Raw genomic sequence first — 23,859 nt, forward strand, 5'->3', positions numbered from 1 at the left:
GTCCGCTATAGTATTCGTTGAAAGTACTTACTTGGAGGTATACAGCACATTATTTCAGAATATTTGTAATAGTATTTCGAAAGTTTAACTTTGTATAAGTATATCTCGAGGGTTTGAATGTTCAAAACCATGCGGTTTCAAGCCAATTTTTGTTGTATTTAAAGATACGATGGGGTACGTCGAATGTTTTGTTCGAATTAACTTTTCGCTGTATGGGAGGGGGATAAAAAATAATTATTTTTCGATTATTTTAAAAACCAATTTTTGGATTATCAGTATTCATCTCTCCACCAATTTTCGTGGCAATCGGTGCAGAAACGGCGGAGAACGAGCCAGGACAGACAGACATGACGAAAGTATAAGGGTTCCTAGTAGACTACGGAACCCTAAAAACTTTATATTGACGTTGGCTCAGCAGTAGTATCTTTAACTTCAATAATCAAAAACTCGAGCCATTGCCTTTGCGACGACCTCAAAAGACGGAATTTCCATTAAACAATTTGCGTGCGACAAATTCTGATCCAAAAAAAGGTTTGATTTAACCTCGTAAAACTTTTTAAAATTAATTCCAAAAACCATATAGAGGCTTATAAAATAACAATATTAAGCAGCACCTATATTTAAATGAAGTTTTGAACGCCGAAAAATTTTCGCGGAAGAATGGCCTCTAATGTCAATTAATTGATTTTATAGTGACGTTAAAATGCACAACAGTTTGTTTGCATTCAATAAAGAAGCTGATAAATATATTTTACTTGTAAACTATATCGACATTTTCGAATTTCTGAATGCAAAATAAACAACGAACAACATTACTAAACTATTTATTTATTACATAAATTATTTATCAGCTATCGCTGGTTGTTCCACTTCTTCCTCCACAACGACCGACACGGGCTCAGGTTCGGGCTTAAGCCTCGTTAGCTTAGAGGGATCTTTAGGAGGCGCCCAGTCCGGTATGATTTTGTCGTGAATGCGCCACGTGCCGTACAAGTTGGAAAGATGTTTTTCGAAAACAATATATTCGAGAACATCCTTAGCGACGATCTCACTGCCGTGGATCAAGCGACCGAAGCGGTCGTACACGGCAAGCTGCTGCCGTGTGTGGAAACGAACGGTCACCTGGAAACAAATAGATGATAAAATTAATTTAATTTTTATTCTGTCCGTAACTGATACAAAAATCCATATTTTTTAAACAATTATATCAAATATTATCCAGTACCGTTTCTCGATTATTGTGTTTGAAAATAAAAAAAACTAAAACCAACATAACTGAATATTGAGCCCGAAAACTCAAAACAATGGAATATTTCGTGGAGTTACGTTCAATGGATAGCCATAGTCACATACAGTATAAATTATATTTTTAAAACTAAGATGTTATGTTAGATTCATATTATGTAGGAGTTTATTCTAATATTAGAAGATATATCATCATACATTTAAAAATCATGTGGGATCTTCAGTTAGTAGGATTGTATACTGTTAATACAATAAATTTTGATTCATAAGATACTAAAGGTTGAGAAAATATGCCTATATAATTTGCTAAAATAGCTTCTGTAATGAAAACTCACTCCTATGCCTATACTAAAAGACTTTAAACAGATAATAGAAAGATATGCACCAGTATTTCTTTAGTTTATAAATTCCATCACAAATATTAGGGCGGCACCGACAGTGTTTAATGGTTTTATAATTATAATATTATACAAATTATTATAATATTATACAAATACAAGAAATAAATAAGTAATTAAACTCAAACACAAATTTTTTATGATACTGAGAGTTTCTGTTGACATCATAGTATTTTAAAAAAAATAAACTATGATTAATATATACCTGAGCAAAAATATTTTCCTTGCTGACAATATCAGTGCAGCGTGCATGAACCACACGTGGGGGCTCCAATGAGTCTAAAAATTTCCATCTTATCGTCTTTAAGAGGCTGTTGTGTCGGAACTCTGGGTATGCTTTCTCCGTGACATACTTCCTTAAAGCGTACTTATCATTGTTAGCCAAACTCTCATGAGCTTTTATGTAAATGTTCTGAGCTTCGTTACAGAATTCCTTACTATCAAAGTCTTCGTCGTAAGACTTGATCTTACGGATGGCCATCATAGATTTAGATTTTTTCTCCAACAATTGTACTGTTTGTTTTGCACGAGTTGTAGATACTAGGGAGGCTTTGCCATCCCCTTCCGGTGGAACATACCCCTCAAAGACACCCCCTGAAATTATTTTAATACCATTGTTTATGTATAAATGCATGTTTATAATTCATATTGTACTTGCCCTGCATGTGTCTAATTACAATGAAAATCTGCCAAATGTATATCCATTACCAGGCATTGGAGCAGCTTTGTGCAATAAGTTCCAAAACTTCTATACAACGAAATTAACAGGATGTTACTTTACTTTTTATATTTATGTGTGTATCATTGCTTACATTAATAATGTAATAATCCCATGTTGATTCATGTAAACCAATGACTTAAAGAAATTGGTATAACCCAACTAGATGCGAAAGGTAGACATCAGGATACTTGAAATCAAATTAGGAGAGACCTATGTCCACCTATGTCAGTGCATAACAATGGCTAGTAACTTGGCTTTCACAGTAATAGTTTTAATGCTTAATTACCTGTTGCGGAAATATAAAATGGACGTTCCATCCAAGGGCGCGGCGGCATCAGCCCTCGTTCTTTCATCTTCTGCCTCATCTTCTCTGGACTTAATTTACTATCATCTTCATTCGTGTCTGGTAGGTCTATTTTAAGATATTTTTGTGCGCGGTGTTTTTTGTATTTCGGATTAAAATGCTTCGAAGTCGTTGATCGTGAAGGTTGAATTAAAGTTGATGATGGTAGCTTCCATAACGGACTGATCTAAAATATATTAGGGTATCATTAAACGCTTAATTTTTACATACATTTTATTAACTTTTAAAAGATGACTGAAATTTGAACGTATTACACCGAAAAATTATTAAAAAACTTACTTTGGTTAATATAGAGTTAGCCATGGTTTCCACTCTTCTTGTATTTGAAGATATTTCTGGTTTAAATTTTAATAGGAATTGAGTAAACTAGTCATGACATCAGTTAGTATACGAATAATTATTATGTTAAACTAAATTGCAGAAATTATAGAACAGTACCAAACATAACCCTAAAACTTAGAAATTATTTCTAATGTCAATGTCAAAGAACTTACAGGTAATAAATATCGGAGAAAAAGAATCACGCTTTAAATTATTGCCGAAAAAAAAATTAAAAAATTACGGTCGTCAATAATTTTATTTAATAATTATTATTTTAATGGTTAAATAAATAAATATTATTTTAGATTGATAAGGAATGAAAATATTGTGCTGTAGCCTATACAATAATTAGTATTAAAAAAAAATCTTGTCTATGAAAATATTTTTCACTGCCATTTTTAGTCATATATTTTCCTTTCAAATTAAGATTTTTCATTAAAGCGTCATAAAATTTATCAAATTACCGTGCTGTACCTATAAAATACTATTATTAAATTTAAGTTACAATTATTCACCAATATCGTAACGTATCATTTTTTGCGAATTAATATTTCGAAATACTGTCTTTGCCTTTATTTAATATATTTTTATGTTTTGATGCTTCTTGGTAAGCATATTGCTCACTTGTAATGTAAGCTTTCTTTAGAAATCAAATTAATTCTTATAAATAAAAGAGAAAAAGAGGCCAGAAGATTCAAATCGATATTTGTGACCTACATAACCGGATATCCGGCGACTCCATACACGTTGTCTCTAGCTCTCAAAGGAATAGAGACCGTAGCAGCGTTTCTTTCTTTTCTGAACAGGCGCAGTCCGAGAGAACTCGCAAAAGGAGTAAAAGGCTCCTACATAACCTGTAACTATGTGAGTATCAGTGCACATCACATAAGTAGAATGTATATAATATAAGTCGATCTTTGTCCTTTTTGTGCTGAATTTGCTAGAATCACGCGATATTCGTTTAGTCCTTGCTGAGTCATAGATTCGAAAAGGGTTTATCAGGCTGTATTATAGGGAGACACGGTCGCTGTACTTGGGGCGATTAACTTGCTTTCTTAGTAAGTAAGCGTCATTTTAATGATAGGGTTATAAGAATATAATTAGTTGTATATAGTCTTGCGAGGAGAGAACGCGGCCGATGACCCCCCGACATGCACCTAACGGACCCCGAACATGAAATTAATTGCCACGTGTGTTTGTTTCAGCAATATATTGTATGAGTCAGAAGGTAGAAAAACCAGTATTATCGGGTCAACGGATCAAGACCAGAAAAAGAGGTGAGTTAAATGTAATAAAAGTACAATTTTATATATTAATTATATTTAATCCTGTTTTGTTTTTTTCTTTAACAACGATCGCACGCAGAGTACCTATTTGCTGAAATTTTTGTTTACTCATTGTCCATCCGCGATGCTACACGCTTTATTTTTTGGGAATTGTATCTTTGTAGTATTCATCTATATTTCGTTCATGCTAAATGTCTGATCATATTCGCTGATTTGCCAACCTTGATTGGCAGATATTTGGCAAGGAAATATGCTTGGATACTAAAATCTCCTTAGCTGGCAATAATTCATCCTAAGTAGGTCATGATTGCTGGACGTTAGTTGCATTGTTGCAAAAGAAAGTGACATTATTACCATTAATCACTATTATGATTATATTATTATTTATAGTTGTTTTATCAATTAATAAATTCAACTATAGTAATATCTGTTTTGATATACATGTAGTACAATGACCTTAAACTTGTACCAAGTAGGAAGATATTAAATAATAACGAATATTTCCTCATTTTATGTTAGCTAAATACTAAATTAATATTCATATATAGTTTATATATTGTTTAGATTAATTGTATTTTTTTTTTCACTTAAAACTTAAAGTGTCATGTCATAATGAGACTTACACATAAATATCAATAAAATGAACATTCTCATAAATACAAACATATATATTAATATTTAACTTACAACAAATATGTTCTGGTAATAATATTTTGCTTATTAACATTATTTGGTCAGTACATAATCATTATTAAGAAAATTCCATTACAATTGATTTTGAAAAATATATTAGAATAATCAAACTTCATTTCAACTGTCTCTTAACCTTAACTTACATTTCTTTTGATTCGGAATGTTGATTCAACTAAACAAAAATAAATTAAGTAGTTATTCCATTCTGAAAATTAATGACATATTTATTCACTATGTATTATTAATACAATAATAAACAAGCATGTAGGTTACCAGTCTATAATATAAGGAAAGAGAATCCATATTGTTAGGAAGGTAAGCAAATGTGCCTTATGGTAAGGTCACTTTCACACATAGCATTAATTGTAAGATCAAAAAGGTATTTTCAATAAAATGATGTTAATAAAGTAAATTTATCATACTTCAGTTTCATTGTTTAATAAATAATTTATTTTCGATAATGGCTTGACAATGACTGGCTTGGCCGACAAGGCAAAATAGGTTTTTCATAGGCTTTTCTACAGAAAACCCAATATGTATGCTAAACTTCATAATGATCTGTTTAGTAATAAATACATCAAGTAACAAACTCATGTTCACACTTTAATATATTAGTATTTATATTAACATAAAATTAATTAATATACAGTTTGTGGATCACATGAAATGACAATTATCTTCTTATCGGAGAACTATAAATGTAAATTAATATAGTTATTTATTGTTTTTATTAAGCAAATAGCTTTAATAATACTTAATTATTTAACAATATTGATATATGTAAACAAAGCTTTAATATATGAATAACATATAATTACTTGCAACGCAGACTTATTAAAAACAAAGTAATTGAAGTCTCAAATGCATAATGATAAATCTATCTTAATTTAAATAGGTAATTGTGGAATTTATAATCTTGTAACAATCGTACAACAATAAATGATTATTAAATATAATATTCAAACACCCAAGTTTGTTTAAAAACCAAACTTTATTTTGTTAAGTATTCGTAATATCCTAAAATTTTATAAACTTCACCTAATATAAGCAAAATATTTTTTTATTCAAACAGCTTTTTATGTAAGTTTTTAAATTTTTATTTATTAATAAAAGTATAGCTAGCTGTCTATAGCTGTTAGCTGTGTACAATTGTAAGCAAACTCTTAATTTATGTAGGCGGATTTTAGATTATTCAATCATAACTGACTTAATAATATATCTATACAATTTGTAAATAATAAAAAGATGATTCAAACAAAGAGAAACACACCAAATTGAATATTGTTGTTTGTTTTCCTCATAACTTGTCAAATTATTACCTGTTGGTCGTGCTTCTCAACTAGTATACAAAGTTAAACAATTATTAGGTCCGTGTTATAATAGTTACATTTTTAAACAATGCCTATTACAATTTTTATATTAAATCAATTGATGCTAATCAATTTATTCTCTTGTTCAACTCGTGGATAGTCACTGTTTAAAGGTTTTTTTTTTTAATTAATCCTTTCTGCCTGCAATTCACTTGCTAAGTTCTCCACCAAAGAGTTTCCACTGTCAATATAAAAATGTCGGTTAATTCATGGCGTTCGTCTTATACTTGATATTGTCAGCATTGTTAGTTGGACTGTACACTAATGTTAGTTGAATAGATTAGGTTAGAATTTTAACAATAATCGTTTATAATAAGTTATTTTTGTTGAATTACCCTAAACATGGGTAATATTGGAAAATATACAAGTTGAAAATGTATCTATCGGAGTACAATGTCATGTTGGGTATAAATTTCCAGTATACTTATACAGAAGTGATTAAATAAACATAAGTCTGCCAGGACAAGGCTCACAGATGACATTGGGTTTCAATAACACTTCCTTATAAACCTTTGATAACGCGATTCCTATAAAAACTAAGCAACCTTTTTGTCTACATACCATCAATGTAACTTTAATATACTATTTGAAAATGTGTGGATGGGTTTTCAGTTTTAATTATATTGCTAATGAGTAATTATATAAACTAACTAGCAGGCACGGTCGCGCGTTGACCTGGCTACGTTATACGTTGAATTATATTCTAACGCCATTTTAATGGTATAAATTTTATGTTCAGTAAGTAGGTATTTGTCGTATGCGTTTAGAAAAGACAGCGCTATTTTTTTTTAGATAATAGATACATATACTCGATAGGACTGATTTAAGTCCAAATTTGAAAAAGAGATGGCAATATTATTTATTCTTGTCGTCCTGTAAATTTTGAACTGAATTAAGGCCGAAGGAGATAGACGTACTAAAGAAGCGTCGAATCGAAGACGTACTTACGTAATCCCACGGGATGAACCTCAGGGATGCTGACAGAAGTTGAAAAGAAAGTTAAAGGATTTTTACTACGTAAAAATAAACGATGAAGGACTTTGTTTCTTTTTTTGTCAAAAATATCTTGTCACCAAAGTAAACGTATCGTTAAATAAAATAGGTCATCTAATTAAATTAAACAAGATTAAAATTGGTAGGCTTTAGTAGTAGTACTGTTGTGTTCCGGTTTGAGGTTGCTAGTGTGACCAAACGCACGAGGTACTGCTCATTTTTATACCCAATTTTGGTGGTGCATTAACAAAAGACAAAATATTAAAAGTTGAAATAGATGACTTCAGTCGAAATTTAAATCCTTGCTTATGGTAACACTGAATATTGCACATTACACAGCTTGCTATGTCGTTTTCTTTCTGCACACATTAGTCTCGTAACAATTCCGATAGTAAAGTTAAACTAATTTGTAATTCATGCTTTCATTTAGCAGTCATCCTCCGATCGCTTTTCTCGTGAACGCATAAGATAAAAAAACATGGCGTGTTGTTAAAGTAGAAATCGGACGTGCGGAACAAGGATTGTGTATTGACAATAATTTCATTGTATTATACCGTCCGACCGTTCGTACGGGTGAAATAATAAAGAAAGAAATAATAATAAGAAAAAATATTTTTGTTAACAAAACATTGAAACCCAAGGGTATCGCCGCCTTTATTTACAACACAGTCTGAAAAAAATTGACTCAGCCATTTAGGAGCTTCAGTGTTATATAAATACGTATGGAAGAATTTTATATACTATACTCATATCAAATATTTTAGGGATTTTCTTTATTGTTCAAAATCCGTGTAAGTGTACCGGTATACCTGTAGTTATTTATTTCATCACGAACATTTCTTAGAGATTTAATTATAGTAATTTTAAGAATAAAAACCGGTTTTATCTGGTTCTAACCGCTCTTAACAAGTATTTGTCGCGTACTGTGTATATTTGACTAGGAAAGAAAATCTGTTTTGTTCGCATCGATGCCTTTTAATTTTATCTTAACGTTTAATCGTCCGTGATAACGACAATTGTCTGCCACGTCATCGTTCCGGGAAGTCTTATGAAGTTGGAAACATTCCCGGCGTTTTGATGTACCTTAACTGCACTATGCAGATTGCTATTAATTTGACAAATTTTACAATTTATTCATAGTCCGGCCAGAGTTATAGATTATGCATGTAATTGGGCTGTTTGTGAATTGTTGAAAGATAACAAGAGGCGTGGCTGTAGGGCAAAGTTGTGTGGTATACCAGTTCCCTCTAAGGTGAGGTTCCCTAAGAATCAAATGATTACTGGACGTACCTATTCGTTGTATTTGTATATTTTTGGGGTTAGCAATAACTAGTTGCCTTAATCGCTTTCGCTCGCATTCAATTAGGAGTTTTCATGAAAAAATGCCCTAGGAAAGACTTCTTGGGTTACAAATTTGTACACAACAAAATTTTTTGACCGTGAAAGAGTGAAATGGAGGCAGTTACTTTTTTATAATATTAGTATATATTTTAAAAGCAATTTACATGAAAAAATAAAGATTAAGATTGCCTCTAATAAATTTGAGTAAGCCTCGATGTTTTTCTCAAAGGACGGGCGCATTTATCCTACGGCCAGATACTACGCCACAAAACCACATTTATTTTGTCTATTTTGACCGGAAAATACGTGATTGAAATAAATGAAACGAAACAAAATTGTACATGTATTCGTTAAGATACAGTTGTCAAGCTGATTTCATATGTATTTTTAATGTACATAACAAATTAAATAGTATCAATTATTATCACGAATAACTTAAAAGACAAGACAACGCGAATAAAACACGTAATCTCTATAGAAGCTTCGTTCGAATCGTTATTGAAACACATTATTAAATAACTGAATATTCATTGTGGAAATTTTATATAATGACGAACAAGTATATCGACGCGTTATTTATTAAGAGCGGTGTGAGTATCGAACGGTGACGTATGCGTGATGTACTCCACGCTACGGACGTAATGTTGTTTTGATGATCGTCACGAGATAATGTCGAGTGATGCCCTGGATGGTACATGCTAAATGATTGCTTTGTAATTTAGTACACTCGATTAGTCTTGGGTTGAGCTACCAAAACTAATTGGTTACCTCTGACAAGACTAAATTACTAGACTAAATTTAGAAAAGTGTTTTTTTATGGTATAGGTTGGCGGACGAGCATATGAGCCAACTGATGGTAATTGGTCACCATCACCCATAGACAATGACGCTATAAGAAATATTAACTATTCCTTATATCGTCAATGTGCCACCAACCTTGGGAACTAAGATGTTACGTCCCTTGTGCCTGTAGTTACACTGGCTCACTCACCCTTCAAACCGGAACACAACAATGCTACGTACTGTTTTATAGCGGTAGAATATCTGATGAGTGGGTGGTACCTACCCAGACGGGCTTGTACAAAGCCCTACCACCAAATGTTTCAATTAATGAGTATTCAAATATTAATAAGAAAAAAAACAGCCATTCTAATTTTCACTAATTAATAATTTTAATTATAAAATGCCTTATCAGATTCAACATTAATATATTCATGACTGCGTCTGTGGTGATGTTCCCTCGTCACACATGGCGTCCGAATGGCGATTGCCGCTCCGTCATAAATTATAAAAAGTCTGATTTTATTTTTTAATTTATAACGAAGCAGTCTTTTAAAGTATATTCATTCTTAAAACAATTGGCTTCTTTAAAGTATTAGGAATTAAGTAGCTACCGTATACTTGCTCATTCGTTTACGTACATTACAATAAATGTGCTTAAATATCTGCTAAAATCTCGATCTATTAGTGAAAACCAAGAGACTATTTCTTTGTTGATATTATAAATATATTTGTCGGTTCATTATTACAAATGTTGTCTTTAAGACGTAGTAAATCTGATTGTACAATCTAAGACTCTAAAAATAAAATATTGATAGTAATTTTTAATGACCTATTAATATCAAAATCAAGATATTTACGACAGTTATCAGATATTCAACTATTAGATCTATAAAAGTGAACGAAGCGTAACAAATTGACTCTTGTTATGAGGTCTCTTATCACCAAATACTTAATAATAATAATCAAGAAAGAATATTTAATGAGTAAGTCGCGAATATCATTATCATTACATAGTATAAAACAAAGTCGCTTACCGCTGTCTCTGCCTATGTATGCTTAGATCTTTGGAAATTTCACAACGGATTTTGATGAGTTTTTAATAGACTGATTCAAGAGGAAGGTTTGTGTGTAATATGCACAATATAGGAGAGAAACACTGATAGTTTTAGACGTTAGAAGCCGGGGGGTGGTCGCCAGTAAATTAGTAATTCAATATAAGAATTCAGAATTAGTATACTTAGGTTTCTTTGTTAAGCGCATCCGTCACTCGATCAAGATGCTCTAGTCATTGCCTCTCCTGCAGCTAGGTTAACTTTAAAAATATTGCAGAACCGTTTTTTATACAATAACATTTTAATTAATTATAAGGACGAGGGAATTATAACTGAAGTCCCGCTAGTTGATGTTGGCCGCTCGTTTTCGTATACAGTGAAACTCCACTTCAGATTCAACTGTGTCGAGGAGATACGATGCGATACCCTGTTTGCATTTATTTATTTACACTGACACTTGTAACTTTACGCTTTCATGTAATATTCAGAATGAACTAAAATTTTAAACCGAATTCAAAAATTATGGAGACATTAGCAGCGTATTATATTTGCAGGTTTAATTCAATTTCAAATTTTTGAATGTTATTATTTTTAAATCTTGTACTAGATTAATTTACATAGGATATAATATAAATACATGATACTCATACTTTAACTTTAGCAAATACATATTTAGATATCGGCTATCTGAGCAATTGTTGCTGGTGTCGAAACAAAGTATCGTAAGAAAGCAAAGCAGGCTTTCGTGTCATGTGTATGACGTCACGAAGACCATAATCTTGTAATGTTACAATATTACGTAATAAAGGCTTATGTTTCTGACATGTGGTGTGCATAAAGGCCTCATCAGCTTGTTAAGTAGGTGGAGGTGAAGCTTATTCCATTATTAATGGGAGATATAAATAACAGTTCATTATCTATTTAGACGCCAAGGTTGCTCTTAACGATGGTTCTACTTTTACTGTATTGTACACAGACAATACATGATCATAGTATATTCAGTAGGTTTTACATACGAAGCCGGCGTTATCGTTACAATGATCATCCAGTCAGCTGAGTCAACGAGAGGAGCGTTAATTTAGATAATAAAAAACAGTATTATTAAGTAAAATTTACTGGTTGCAAAAATATAATTCAATCGTACTGTTTAAAACTTATAAAGTTATGTGAATATATGAAAATGTGCATATTAATACTTAATTTTAATTTATCTTACATATATTAAAATTGCATTTAACTAATGAGACTACTGAATTTCTTGCCGGTTCTTCTCGGTAGAATCTACTTTCCGAACCGATGGTAGCTTCACTTAATTGTTAAATGACGATTCAAACGTGCTTTGTAGAAATCTACTCGAATGAAGTTTATTTTGATTCTCATTTGTTAAATTATAACTCGTAATTATACCGTTGCAACGGTTAATTAACAGCTAAGTGATTCAAAATCAAAATCAAGAACCGGCAAGAAACTCAGTAGTTACTCTTTTTCAACATTTAAAAAAATACAGTCATGTTAGTTAATTTTTAAGTTAATACAATTATTAAATTAATATATCCTGCCTGGAAGTCAACAGATATTAATTCCACGCTTTTTTATCATCTACAAAATCTTGTATCGAATAATACGCCTTTTTCACCAATGTATTTTTTATAAACGATTTGAATTTACGAGACGGCAAAGTTAAAAATGTCTGTGGAATTTTATTATAGAAATGGATACCTTGCCCCAAGAAAGATTTATTGATTTTTGCCGAGTCGGAAACTTGGCGTTATAAGCTTTTATAAGCGTTATAAGATTAATAATAGAGATAACGATGGGTGCGTGTGTACGATAACGGTGCGTCTGTTTCAGATGAGAAAGAGAAGTACGATCCGAACGGTTTCCGCGACGCCCTGGTGTGCGGGCTGGAGCGCGCGGGCGGCGACCTGGACGCGGCGTACAAGTTCCTAGACGCGGCCGGCTCCAAGCTCGACTATCGCCGCTATGGCGAGGTCATATTCGACGTGCTCATCGCCGGGGGGCTGCTGCGTGAGTATTGCTCCTGGATATATATAAGATAGTAACTCATAATAAGCATAATTGAAATACTTTTTTTGTAACATTAGAGTTTCGAATAAAATGCAGAAAAAAAATATGGATTAGAAATACTAAAGAAACTATTATTATTGACATAAAAACACTATTATTATTGACATAAAAGTAAATTGTTAGTAGGAATTAGATTACTCCAGGTCAAATTTATAAGTACAATAATTTGTTTAATGAAATTAATAAACTTATACTGACTATTGTTTAAAATAATTATGATTTCCTGATTAAAATGATGAAAAATTTAGGCTAGAGTCCTGAAATTTCATGTTGAAAGATTTCGTTCGTTATATCTGATTAATTATTAAAATTATTCCGCAAAAAAATTGTATCATAAATATTATTAAATAATGTAATCTGTGTTCAGTTCCCGGCGGCTCCGTGTCGATGGACGGGGAAAGCCCTAAGACCAACACATGTATCTTCAACGCCAGCGAAGATATGGAGACTATGCGCAACTTCGAACAGGTTTGTATTTATATAGCCAAGTATTAGACGATAATCTACTTCAATAGTGGTAACAGATTCGTTTCCAATTGAGGTAACAAAATATCTTAGTCTATTCTTGCCTAAGTCACAGTTCTGAAAGATCTTTTTCTACTCCAGAAAATGTGGGACTGGAACCATGAATTTAAATGGCCCTAGCTGTATATTTAACCTAGAATCTTATAAGCTGTCTACTAGTTCAGGTGTAGTTACATCCCCTTAGTAAAGTAACAGCCTGTAAATTTCCCACTGCTGGGATAAGGCCTCCTCTGCCATTAAGGAGAGGGTTTGGAACATATTCCACCACGCTGTTCCAATGCGGGTTGGTGGAATGCATATGTGGCAGAATTTCGATGAAATTAGACACATGCAGGTTTCCTCATGATGTTTTCCTTCACCGCCGAGCACGAGATGAATTATAAACACAAATTAAGCACATACATATAGTGGTGTTTGCCTGGGTTTGAACCCGCAATCATCGGTTAAGATGCACGCCTTCTAACCACTGGGCCATCGCAGCTCCTTAGGAACAGCACATTTAAAGGGCTTAGCACCTATAAAGTAAAAAGGTGACAAACAGTGTGAGGGTAGGATAGGGGTTCAGACGATATAGGGTTTGAAGTTTAATGCAAAAATGATGATAAAAATGGCTAGAGTACCGAAATATTATGTGGATAATCACATTCTCGTTCGTTTTAATGCTGATTTATTATTCAATTAAATGTTTATTATATTAACGTAGAATTATTATTAAAAATTGTTAATTTTTCCACAGGTATTCGTGAAGTTAATGCGTCGTTACAAATATCTAGAAAAGATGTTTGAAGAGGAAATGAAAAAGGTGAGTTTGTTTGATTAATATCTTTCAAAGTAATAAAATGTTTCTTATATTTTTTGATACTACAAGATAAGCTTTGTAGATTACAACTGAACGTATTTTTTTAAATAATATTTTGTTAAAATTGTAATAATGTAAATTTTTAATAATTATTGTCATAAAAAATTAAGCCAGTATCAAATTTCTTTCGTCTTAAGCGAAAGTTCTAACCTTATATTGATCAAACAACAACAACAGCCTGTAAATTCCCACTGCTGGGCTAAAGGCCTCCTCTCCCTTTTTGAGGAGAAGGTTTGGAACATATTCCACCACGCTGTTCCAATGCGGGTTGGTGGAATGCATATGTGGCAGAATTTCGATGAAATTAGACACATGCCGGTTTCCTCACGATGTTTTCCTTCACCGCCGAGCACGAGATGAATTATAAATACAAATTAAGCACATTTATATAGTGGTGCTTGCCTGGGTTTGAACCCGCAGTCATCGGTTAAAATGCACGCGTTCTAACCAATGGGCCATCTCAGCTCACTTATGTTAATAATGTGTCTTAATATGTGCCAATAAAACATTGTTATCATTAATTTCAGGTTCTAGTGTACCTGAAAGGCTTTGAACCATTACAACGCAACAAATTGGCGCGGATGACTGCACTATGGATTGGTATGTACGATAATTGAACATGTTCTTTTCGATTATTGCTAAAGATGACTCTTAGGTTAGATTTATGATATATTTTTTCAATGTGTGTATGTATTCTATCATAAAAAAATTGCTACCAGACCCGGCTTGACAGCGGTAAAATATAGACCTATATAAAATTTGTAACATAATATACATCTCTATTGGTTGGCATGTTTCAACCAATTTACACAGAATGTTTATGAATAAAACACATAAATATTCCTCATGAATCCAATCTGTCTGTTAGGGAACTGTAAAGAAGTCCGTTAGGTAGTTTTTGATTGAATATTTTTTTTTTTCGATAATATATGGTGATATTCATACGTAAATAATTTTTTATGTTACGATAGCTTTTTGTAAATTATAAATAAATAGTAGTGTATATTCATCGTTCAAATCTAAAATACTAAATCCTATGTATAATGATTGGGCGAAGTTCTATCCTTACATATGAACAGTGAGATGCAAACAGTACAATATGCACCCAATTAGAGCCAATTCATACCTTTAATAGTTGCATTGGTGTCGAAGTGTGCTATAGTGACTTTATAGCTTGTCCTCAGACACAGTAATTTTTATTGTGAATCGATTCACAAGCTTTAATACATATCTAAAATAAAATGTTATATTAAAAGGATTAATAGTATTCTAACAATGTTTATAGAAAAGCTTTTTTATGATAGGAATTCCAATATAAGCATATAGTAGTCACTACCAACCAAACCAAATAAATATTGGAACTACAATGTTATGCCCTTATGCTATTGAGCTCAGTCACATTTCAAGCCCAAAAAAAGCATTTAAAGTATTGGACTTGGATCAAAGTCAGTTTGATTAAAGCATTATCACAAGTTGTAACGATGTCTTAAATTTTCGCGATTATTACACATTTAAATAAAACTAATTATAACGGATGAATCGCGTATTTTAATTATTTTTAAACATCCCGACGTTTCGAGCACTTTGTAGTGTTCGTGGTCACGGATTTTTAATACGTATAGTACGACAAAACTTAGATGTCGCATCGGCAAAATTCGTAAAACCGATCACATCCGAATTGAGTACGCTATCCCAAATTATCAATATTTATTTCTCACGCGAATATGATCTTTGCAAAAACGTAAATAACTTGTAATATCATATGACCTAATACATTCGTGTATTTGACACGTGGATTTATATGCACTTGCTTTCTCTGACGCATGAATCTATAGCGACGAATAGCGTCGAATGGCGCGATAGGAAGCTATTTCTATTGGTTGTGTAAATCGGCAGTAATCGGTTTTAATTTCATTCCATTGCATTTTCCGATGCTACATCTAATTTGTATCCTACTATAATTAGTTTTATTTAAGTTGTAACGAGATGTACCTTGTTCAGGTAACGGCTGCGTGCCGCCGTCGGTGTTGCTGGTTTTGGTGAACGAACACCTCCTGAAGGATAACCTGGCGCTGGAGTTCGTACTGGAGGTGTTCTCCACCGTCAAACAGGAGCGCGGCGTCACCTCGCTCGTCACCGCGCTGAAGAGGGGACAGCTGGAGGGCAGGTATTCACGTAACTGATTTAAATCTGACGACCTCCATGGTCGAGTGGTATTTATTTATTTATTTATTTAATAAGTACACTAACAATATACATATCAATTGATGGCTTACACAACATCCAAAAAAAGAAAAACAACTTCTGATATTTACATCGATTACAAGTGTACATAACATTCATAGTGTATCGTGTCAACATATTTGTTTAAAGTTGAAAATAAAACATATTATACAATTTAAAAAAAAAAATGACCTATGCTATCGTCGTTTATAAACATAATAATGGTATGTACACCGGTTTTCATGGGTACGCCACTCTGAGGTCCCGGGTTCGATTCCCGGCCGAGTCGATGTAGATTACCATTAGTTTTCTATGTTGTCTTGGGTCTGGGTGTTTGTGGTACTTTCGTTACTTCTGATTTCCATAACACAAGTTCGTCAGCTACTTACATTGGGATCAGAGTAATGTATGTGATGTTGTCTCATATTTATTATTATTTATTATTATTAAATCACATCTATAGCTTTGTTCGACTAGCTGTTTCTATTTTGCTTATTTATTTTTTTTATTTGTTTATTAAAATCCGGCAACAGTGGCCCATAGAAATATAACTACATAATAAACATTATCATAAAAATATTCTAATACATATTCACTTAAAAATACTATTACATAACAATATACAACATAATCATATAATATACTAATACATATTTTCTTAAAATTATAAAAATTGTAATTATAGCTTAGATAGGTATATTTACATTCTAAGTATGCATTGATTTTATAAATAAAGACTGAGGTAAAATTATCTTAGGTATTAGATGGATTTTAGGATTATTAGAACATAAGTTTCAGGTCAGGCACAGACCTAACTTACAGTTGTTTTCGAGTTCGAGACTTTAGTTCGAATATATAGTGATACTCTAACAATTACTTGTTGAAATTTTTATTTAACTAGCCTCTCTATTTATAGTTAATGTGTCGATAGCACATGGGTTATATTTTCTAATACCCATTACATTCAATAGCAATTTTGTTTATGAAAATTGTACGCTAATGCAGTGGGCAGACAAGCGCGGCACGTACTGGCTCGTCGTTTCATTGACGATGTTGTCATTGATGTCGCTACATTTCAATTTGCATTTAAGCTTATGTAATTACAAACAAGTAGAAATTCCAAAATAACATTCAAATTTTCTTATCGTTTTGTAATATTTCCTAATTGAATTTACTGTGAATCAAAAAGTCGTCTCATATTTAATGGAATGTCCTTTTGCACAGACTGTTGGAGTTCCTTCCGCTGAACCGTCGCAGCGAAGAGGTGCTGGCGTCCTCTTTCGCCTCTCGCGGCCTCGCAGAATTACTGCGACTGCATCGCGCGCAAGCCTCTCAGGTGTGTGACCCAAGGCCAAGTACTAAAATTATACAAACAAAACAATTATTAGGAAGTAGCTGGACCCTAATTCACCTTGATGCAACTGCAACTGCAGGAAGGAAAATGCCGGTAAAGCGCCGATTAAACATGAGATCTCAAATGTCTGTGACTTCTGCTCATAGTGTTTGTAAAGATTATTGGTTTACGTAGTATATCACTAAGCTTACAAAGCAATTTCCACGGGGATGAAATTAAATATACATTAAAGGCTTCATCGATGTTATATCATGTATAGTACGACACAAATTAGATGTAGCATCGGAAAATGCAATGGAATGAAATAAAAATCCGATTACTGCCGATTTACACAACCAATAGAAATAGCTCCCTATCGCGCCATTCGACGCTATTGGTCGCTATAGATTCACGCGTCAGAGAAAGCAAGTGCATATAAATCTACGCTTCAAATTGACGAATGTATTAGGTCATATGACATTACAAGTAATTACGTTTGTGCAAAGATCATATTCGCATCAAAAATAAATTTTGATAATTTGGTATAGCGTACTCAATTCGGATGTGATCGGTTTTACGAATTTTGCCGATGCGACATGTAAGTTGTGTCGTACTGTACGATTCTCTCCCGTCGCAGGAGGCTCGTCGCGAGCTGACGCAGGCGCTGATGGAGCAGCTGGCTGACGAGCGGCCCGTGCGCGACCTCATCGCCGAGCTGCGCGACATGGCGCAGCGCCACGCCATCCCCGACCACGAGGTCGTCGCCATCGTAAGTCGCGCCCGCCACACTTACACAGACATACTTAAAAAATACTACAAAATGTTAAAAACATCTCGAGTGGATGTGAAAATTACGAGTTGTGGATGTAAAAATTACGAGTTTTGGATGTAAAAATTACGAGTTATGGATGTAAAAATAACGAGTTATGGATGTAAAATTACGAGTTATGGATGTAAAAATTACGAGTTATGGATGTACAAATTACGAGTTATGGATGTAAAAATTTCAATGATGAAACTTGATGACGAGTCGGAGCTGTGTGACGTGACTTTACGAGCTTGGCTCGGCCGAGTCTTTCGGCCGTTCCTATGATCGTCCAGTTTGTTGCAACGCACTGTCGATATGGCAATCTGAGCAATTATTCACTCCGAAAGGCAAATATTAGGTTTAAAGTCACTCGATATGACATGAGAACTGTTTTCAGATTTGGCAATGCGTCATGTCCCGTGGCGAGTGGAACAAAAAGGAGGAATTACTGGCCGAGCAAGCGGCGAAACACTTGCGCAACTACACGCCGCTGTTGGCCGCGTTCGCGCAGTCCGCCAAGGCTGAGATCGCGTTATTAACTAAGGTTTGCGACTGTTTTTTTTTTTAAATACTTATAATTGAATAACTCTATTGTCTCATTTTTATCTACAATACCAATGATGTTCTAGTAAACAGATATGTTATTAACACGCAAAAAGTGAAGACTACAAAACGTCCTAATTGGGACGTTTGCCTTTAGTCGTTTTACGTAGTATAATACATCATAATTACGTAGTAATACGTTTTGCGTAATTAAAACATCTAGTTATCCCTTTTATTTATTGTTTTTATCAAGCTATCCTTTTTACTTGTAACGAAATGTAAAATAAACGGTCTCCGGCGCGGGCACACTTTTTTCTGTCGTTTAGTATGGGTATAACATATGTTTATTAGAATATCATTGTACAATACACAATGAAAAGTAAAGTAATGATAATAAAATAATAATTCTACTTTTCTTATTATATATAATTAATATCTTTCAATTACTTTTTTTGATACAATAGGACAAGGTGAATCTTATTGTTAATCAATTACTAAAGTTTTAGTATAGTAAATTTATTTTTATATGAGCCGTAACATGTATAAGTTGTTTATTGTATTAATGTAATTTTATTTATGAGAAATCATAAATATTGGTGTCAATAAACAGATGAAGGTATACCATAGTAAATTTGAATTTGGCAATACCATAGTGTATTTGGCACACGATTAGAGCCGACCCGCGCTCTCGACGAGCGGGTCGGTGTCGAAGTGTGCGAGAATAACTTCACAGATTATCGTTGAACTCATTAAGTAATGTGTTTTTGATGTCCAGTCTGTGTTACATTATTATATTATGCCTGCACAATAGTAAAGTACATACAGCATTACAGGCATCAAAATTATTCGATAATTAGTTGTATATTAATAAAAATTGACATTATCAGGTCCAAGAGTACTGCTATGAGAATATGAGCTTCATGCGGGCATTCAGCAAGCTGGTGCTGATGCTGTACAAGACCAACGTGCTATCCGAGGAGGTGATTCTCAAGTGGTACCGTGAGCCCAATTCCAGCAAGGGCAAGATGATGTTCCTCGATCAGATGAAGAAGTTCGTCGAGTGGCTTCAGAGCGCTGAAGAGGGTAAGCATACATGCATACATGTAAATATACATTAAACCCATAATCAAATATAGAAATAAACTTGTTTTGTTTTCCGAATTGCTTATAAAATGAAATTCCAAAATTTAATCTCTTTCCATTGTTAATAGTTGTTTTAAGTTTAAGGGATGCTTGTGAATCATTAGTTTAGTTATTTACAGAGTTCAACACTAACATATTAAACTTATCTTCAACAGAATCTGAGAGTGGCGAAGAGGAAGATTAGTTTAAGGGCAGCGAGTGAGACTGAACACATAGCACCGTCCCACACACCATCACCAGCCGAGCGACCGCGACCACACGCGACCCGACCACCGCCGCGACGCCACGTGACCACCGCGTGACCACGTGACCGCCGCGGTCGCCGACCTCCACATACGATAACAATAACTGACATAATAAACCGTTAGCACATAGCGACACGTGCGGGACGTTTTCTACAACTGTATATTATTCATTTCTAAAATAACATGTTGATGAAATACAATATTTTTTATTCAATTTTTTTAGTAAAATTCAAATAAATGGTGGCAACACTGTGCGTTTGTTTTATTTACACTGGCAATAACTGAGATGCTCTTCTACGCACCCTCTTTTAATAATAATATTTATATAATGAATACTACAGCTCATATATGTACATAATAATTAAGAAAATTATTGGACCACTTCTTTACCAAATTGAAAAAATTAGAAAACCAATACGCTCAAGCTTATGCATCTCGTTCTAAGGTTATAAGTATCTGCGCTTTGCACTTCAAATTAAGGTTGACTTTATTCATGTTTTATTTAAACGTTCAAAATTCCATTATGAGAATAAAACTTCATAAACGTAGTAGCGAAGACAATATACAGGAGGGGTTGAAGGGAAAATGCAATTTCTTGACATGTCTGCTATATAATTTGTTCCAAATCTCTGCTATAGCAGGATGTAAGCATTAAAACTTACCACAAGTTCTAACAAAAATGAGAAAATGCCTAAAATAAAAAGCGAATATACCTTTCCGAAGTAAGATGAACGAAAAATACTCAAACTCAAATAACTTTATTCAATATAGAAGCATTACACTTTCTTATTGATGGTCAATTGAAACACTACCACCGGTTCGGAAAAGGAAATACCCTGACCTGAGAAGAACCGGCGAAAGAAACTCTGCGAGTTTTTTTTTTTGTTTGTCTCATATTATAAAAACAATTCAATATGAGATGAAATAGCCAGGAGGCGATTGTTTCATTCCCAAGGTGTGCTATCGATCATAAACTCATTAATTGTAGAGTAACCTTTTGCAAACAAGCGTTCCTTAATTTTTTTTTTTAATTTGGCAACAGAGGCATTTTTGAACGTTTTCTGGGATCCTGTTGTAAAACCGTATACATTGCCCCTCAAAAGAGTTATTGACTCTATGTAGTCGAGTAACAGGAGTACAAGTTTGTGTTTGTTCCTTGTACCAATGCTATGAGTATCACTTTCTCATGAAATCATTAATATTTTTCGTACATACATAATATTGCAGAATGTATATTGAGAAGCAACAGTCAATATCTTGATTTCTTTAAATTTATTCCTTAACGATTCTTTAGCTCCTAGGTTATAGATTGCGCGAATATCCCTCTTCTGTAGCACAAATATAGTGATACTAAATCAAAACTATAAAACTACAGCAAAATTTGGTGAAACTAATCTAAATTTTACTAGGTGATATTTGATTAAGTAAATAAAAATTAAATAGCGCTCTATGAAAAGCATTGCCACGTTATGACGGATGGGGTTGCAATCGAATAGGCCAGTAAGCAAAAGGAAGTAAAATGATCTAAAAATCTGTGGGATAAAGTATTGGTTGCCGCGTTTTGTCCGGTATGTGAGAAATTGAGAAGCATTTGGTTTTAATACCCCAGGAGGTTACCATCAACAGTTGTGCCGGTTGTACACTCTTCACGGTCACGCCTATGTCGGCTGCCAGCGATTGCGATGGAGAATCCTCAGGGCTTACAGCACCTTAAAAAAGACGGTCTGCCCTCTAAATTCTTACGGGCAATTTTGCGCCCGTCACTGTCCGGGGCAAGCGCAGCGGACATTATAAGACGGGTAGTCTTTTGCTCTCGCTATGGATTTATGTAACATAATTTGGCTGAACTCCAACTCAAATCCAAACCCGGCTTTGCTCTTTTATTACGAGACCCAGGTTACCTCTCCGGCTAATACCACCTCTCTCCCAGGATAAAAATAGGAACGTCCTAATATTGGGCGTAACAATTCACAACTTTTCAAAATTCGCACCAGTCGTGCTTAAATTTCTCTGGAACACGCCGTCAAAAACCGGAATTAACTTTGGTTACACAAAGTCCTAGACTAGAGCCGGCTAATTCAACCCCTATTTTTTTTTAAAAAATTGTAATGGAATAGGCATTTTTCTTCCATCTCACCTGATGGAAAGTGTAGATGAAGTCAAAGGTGGTATACGCCCATCCAAAAGAAACCTGTTCACTCTACTCTTAAAGGTTCCAGAGTTGACTTATCAGGAAAAATAGGTCCAGGCACTTCTTTCCAAATCTTGGCGATTTTTACCAAATACGAGCTGTCAAACAGTTCAGTTCGACTTTTGGGTAAGTAAACAATGTAAGGATGAAACTTTTGCCTGCTCCTAGTAGTCCGATAAAGGAATGGGGATGGCTCAATCACTTCAAAAAGAGCCTTCCAGCACTCTCCAAAGTGTATCCTATAAAAAACCGATAGTCTGTTAGTTTACGCGCTAGCCGCTAAAATGTCACCATTCGTTGTCTTCGCGATTTGAGAACAATCCCATTGGTGCAACAAGTAATATCGGAAAATGGCATTTGGAAGGTAAAGCCAAAATTGGCATAAAAAAAATAGAAAGGTCGACCTATTGCCTGAAAGTAGAGGAGTTCCCCAGTATCAGCTTCTTCCATTTCATCGTATTCAACTTGGCTCGAATCAATAACGATCATGCCCTTTTTGACCTTGATTCTTTATCTTTGCCTACAGCCTTCAAGAAAGAGCGTAGGTACACCTTTCTCAATGGCCGGCGACGCAGCTGTTACCCCTTGACAATGCGGATAGTCCATAGGGCTATTAGCAAGTTTCCACCAAGTGAGCCTCCGACTCGTATTCCACCAATAGCATAAAGAAATAAGTCGTAATCTCATTTATTAAATATTAGTTATTTTAGAGATAACATGTCATGTGTAAAATGTATTATTTAGAAAGCAATTTTTACCTTGGCAAGGTTAGATCTTTGTAATTGACTTCTAAATCTTTGTACCAGTTATGATGTTCCGTAATATAAAAAATATATGTAACGAAAACAACCTGCAATATTATTTGCACTTGCGCCCTTCAGGCAAGGCTCCTTACAAAAATATTTTTTTAGATACAGAACTTAGTAAGACTTCTCGGACCCTTTATCTTGTAGTCAATCAATATGCTTAACGCACTAGAAAATAGTTACTAATTGTACAAAAATAGAACAATAATAAAAATGCCTGATAAAACAAGTACTTGAATCGCCTTTTTACTGGATTGCATTAAACATTAAGGCTGTAATCGGATTCGGAATGTAGCGGGGAGAATCGGCAAGAAATTCAGTAGAAAGTCTTTTCCAAAAATTTTAATAATAAGATGTGTCAGTTAAATACAATTAAATGTTTATGGCACTAGTTATATCCTGCGGCATCATTCGCTTTTTAGTTGTTCATCAAGTGTTGTCCTTGTGGTTTGCTCAATACCAAATTTAATTATATCGCTGGCTAGCCCGCGTAAGAGAGCGAAACTTTCGGATTTATTATTAGTATAG

General features: G+C 33.8%; 2 protein-coding genes across 2 annotated transcripts; one reads left to right on the forward strand and one right to left on the reverse strand.

The window, feature by feature from the left end:
- Window positions 1-808: 808 nt before the first annotated feature.
- Window positions 809-3,209, reverse strand: LOC124538976 (probable 39S ribosomal protein L45, mitochondrial). Its single transcript, XM_047116269.1, has 4 exons — window positions 3,008-3,209; window positions 2,651-2,894; window positions 1,849-2,237; window positions 809-1,122 (listed from the first exon to the last, which is right to left on the reverse strand). Exons 1-4 carry the CDS (start codon window positions 3,029-3,031, stop codon window positions 841-843), a joined length of 939 nt encoding a protein of 312 aa, XP_046972225.1. The 5' UTR covers window positions 3,032-3,209; the 3' UTR covers window positions 809-840.
- A 446-nt stretch (window positions 3,210-3,655) lies between these two features.
- Window positions 3,656-20,586, forward strand: LOC124538757 (protein krasavietz). The gene is made up of 12 exons (XM_047115939.1): window positions 3,656-3,913; window positions 4,255-4,326; window positions 12,419-12,595; window positions 13,023-13,123; window positions 13,917-13,982; window positions 14,567-14,639; window positions 16,041-16,206; window positions 17,487-17,598; window positions 18,233-18,364; window positions 18,801-18,947; window positions 19,834-20,029; window positions 20,245-20,586. The coding sequence occupies exons 2-12, from the start codon at window positions 4,266-4,268 to the stop codon at window positions 20,271-20,273; spliced, it is 1,260 nt and encodes a 419-aa protein (XP_046971895.1). The 5' UTR covers window positions 3,656-3,913; window positions 4,255-4,265; the 3' UTR covers window positions 20,274-20,586.
- The last annotated feature ends 3,273 nt before the right edge of the window (window positions 20,587-23,859 follow it).

This window comes from Vanessa cardui, chromosome 21 (genome assembly GCF_905220365.1).
Source record: "Vanessa cardui chromosome 21, ilVanCard2.1, whole genome shotgun sequence".
Lineage (NCBI taxonomy): Eukaryota > Metazoa > Arthropoda > Insecta > Lepidoptera > Nymphalidae > Vanessa > Vanessa cardui.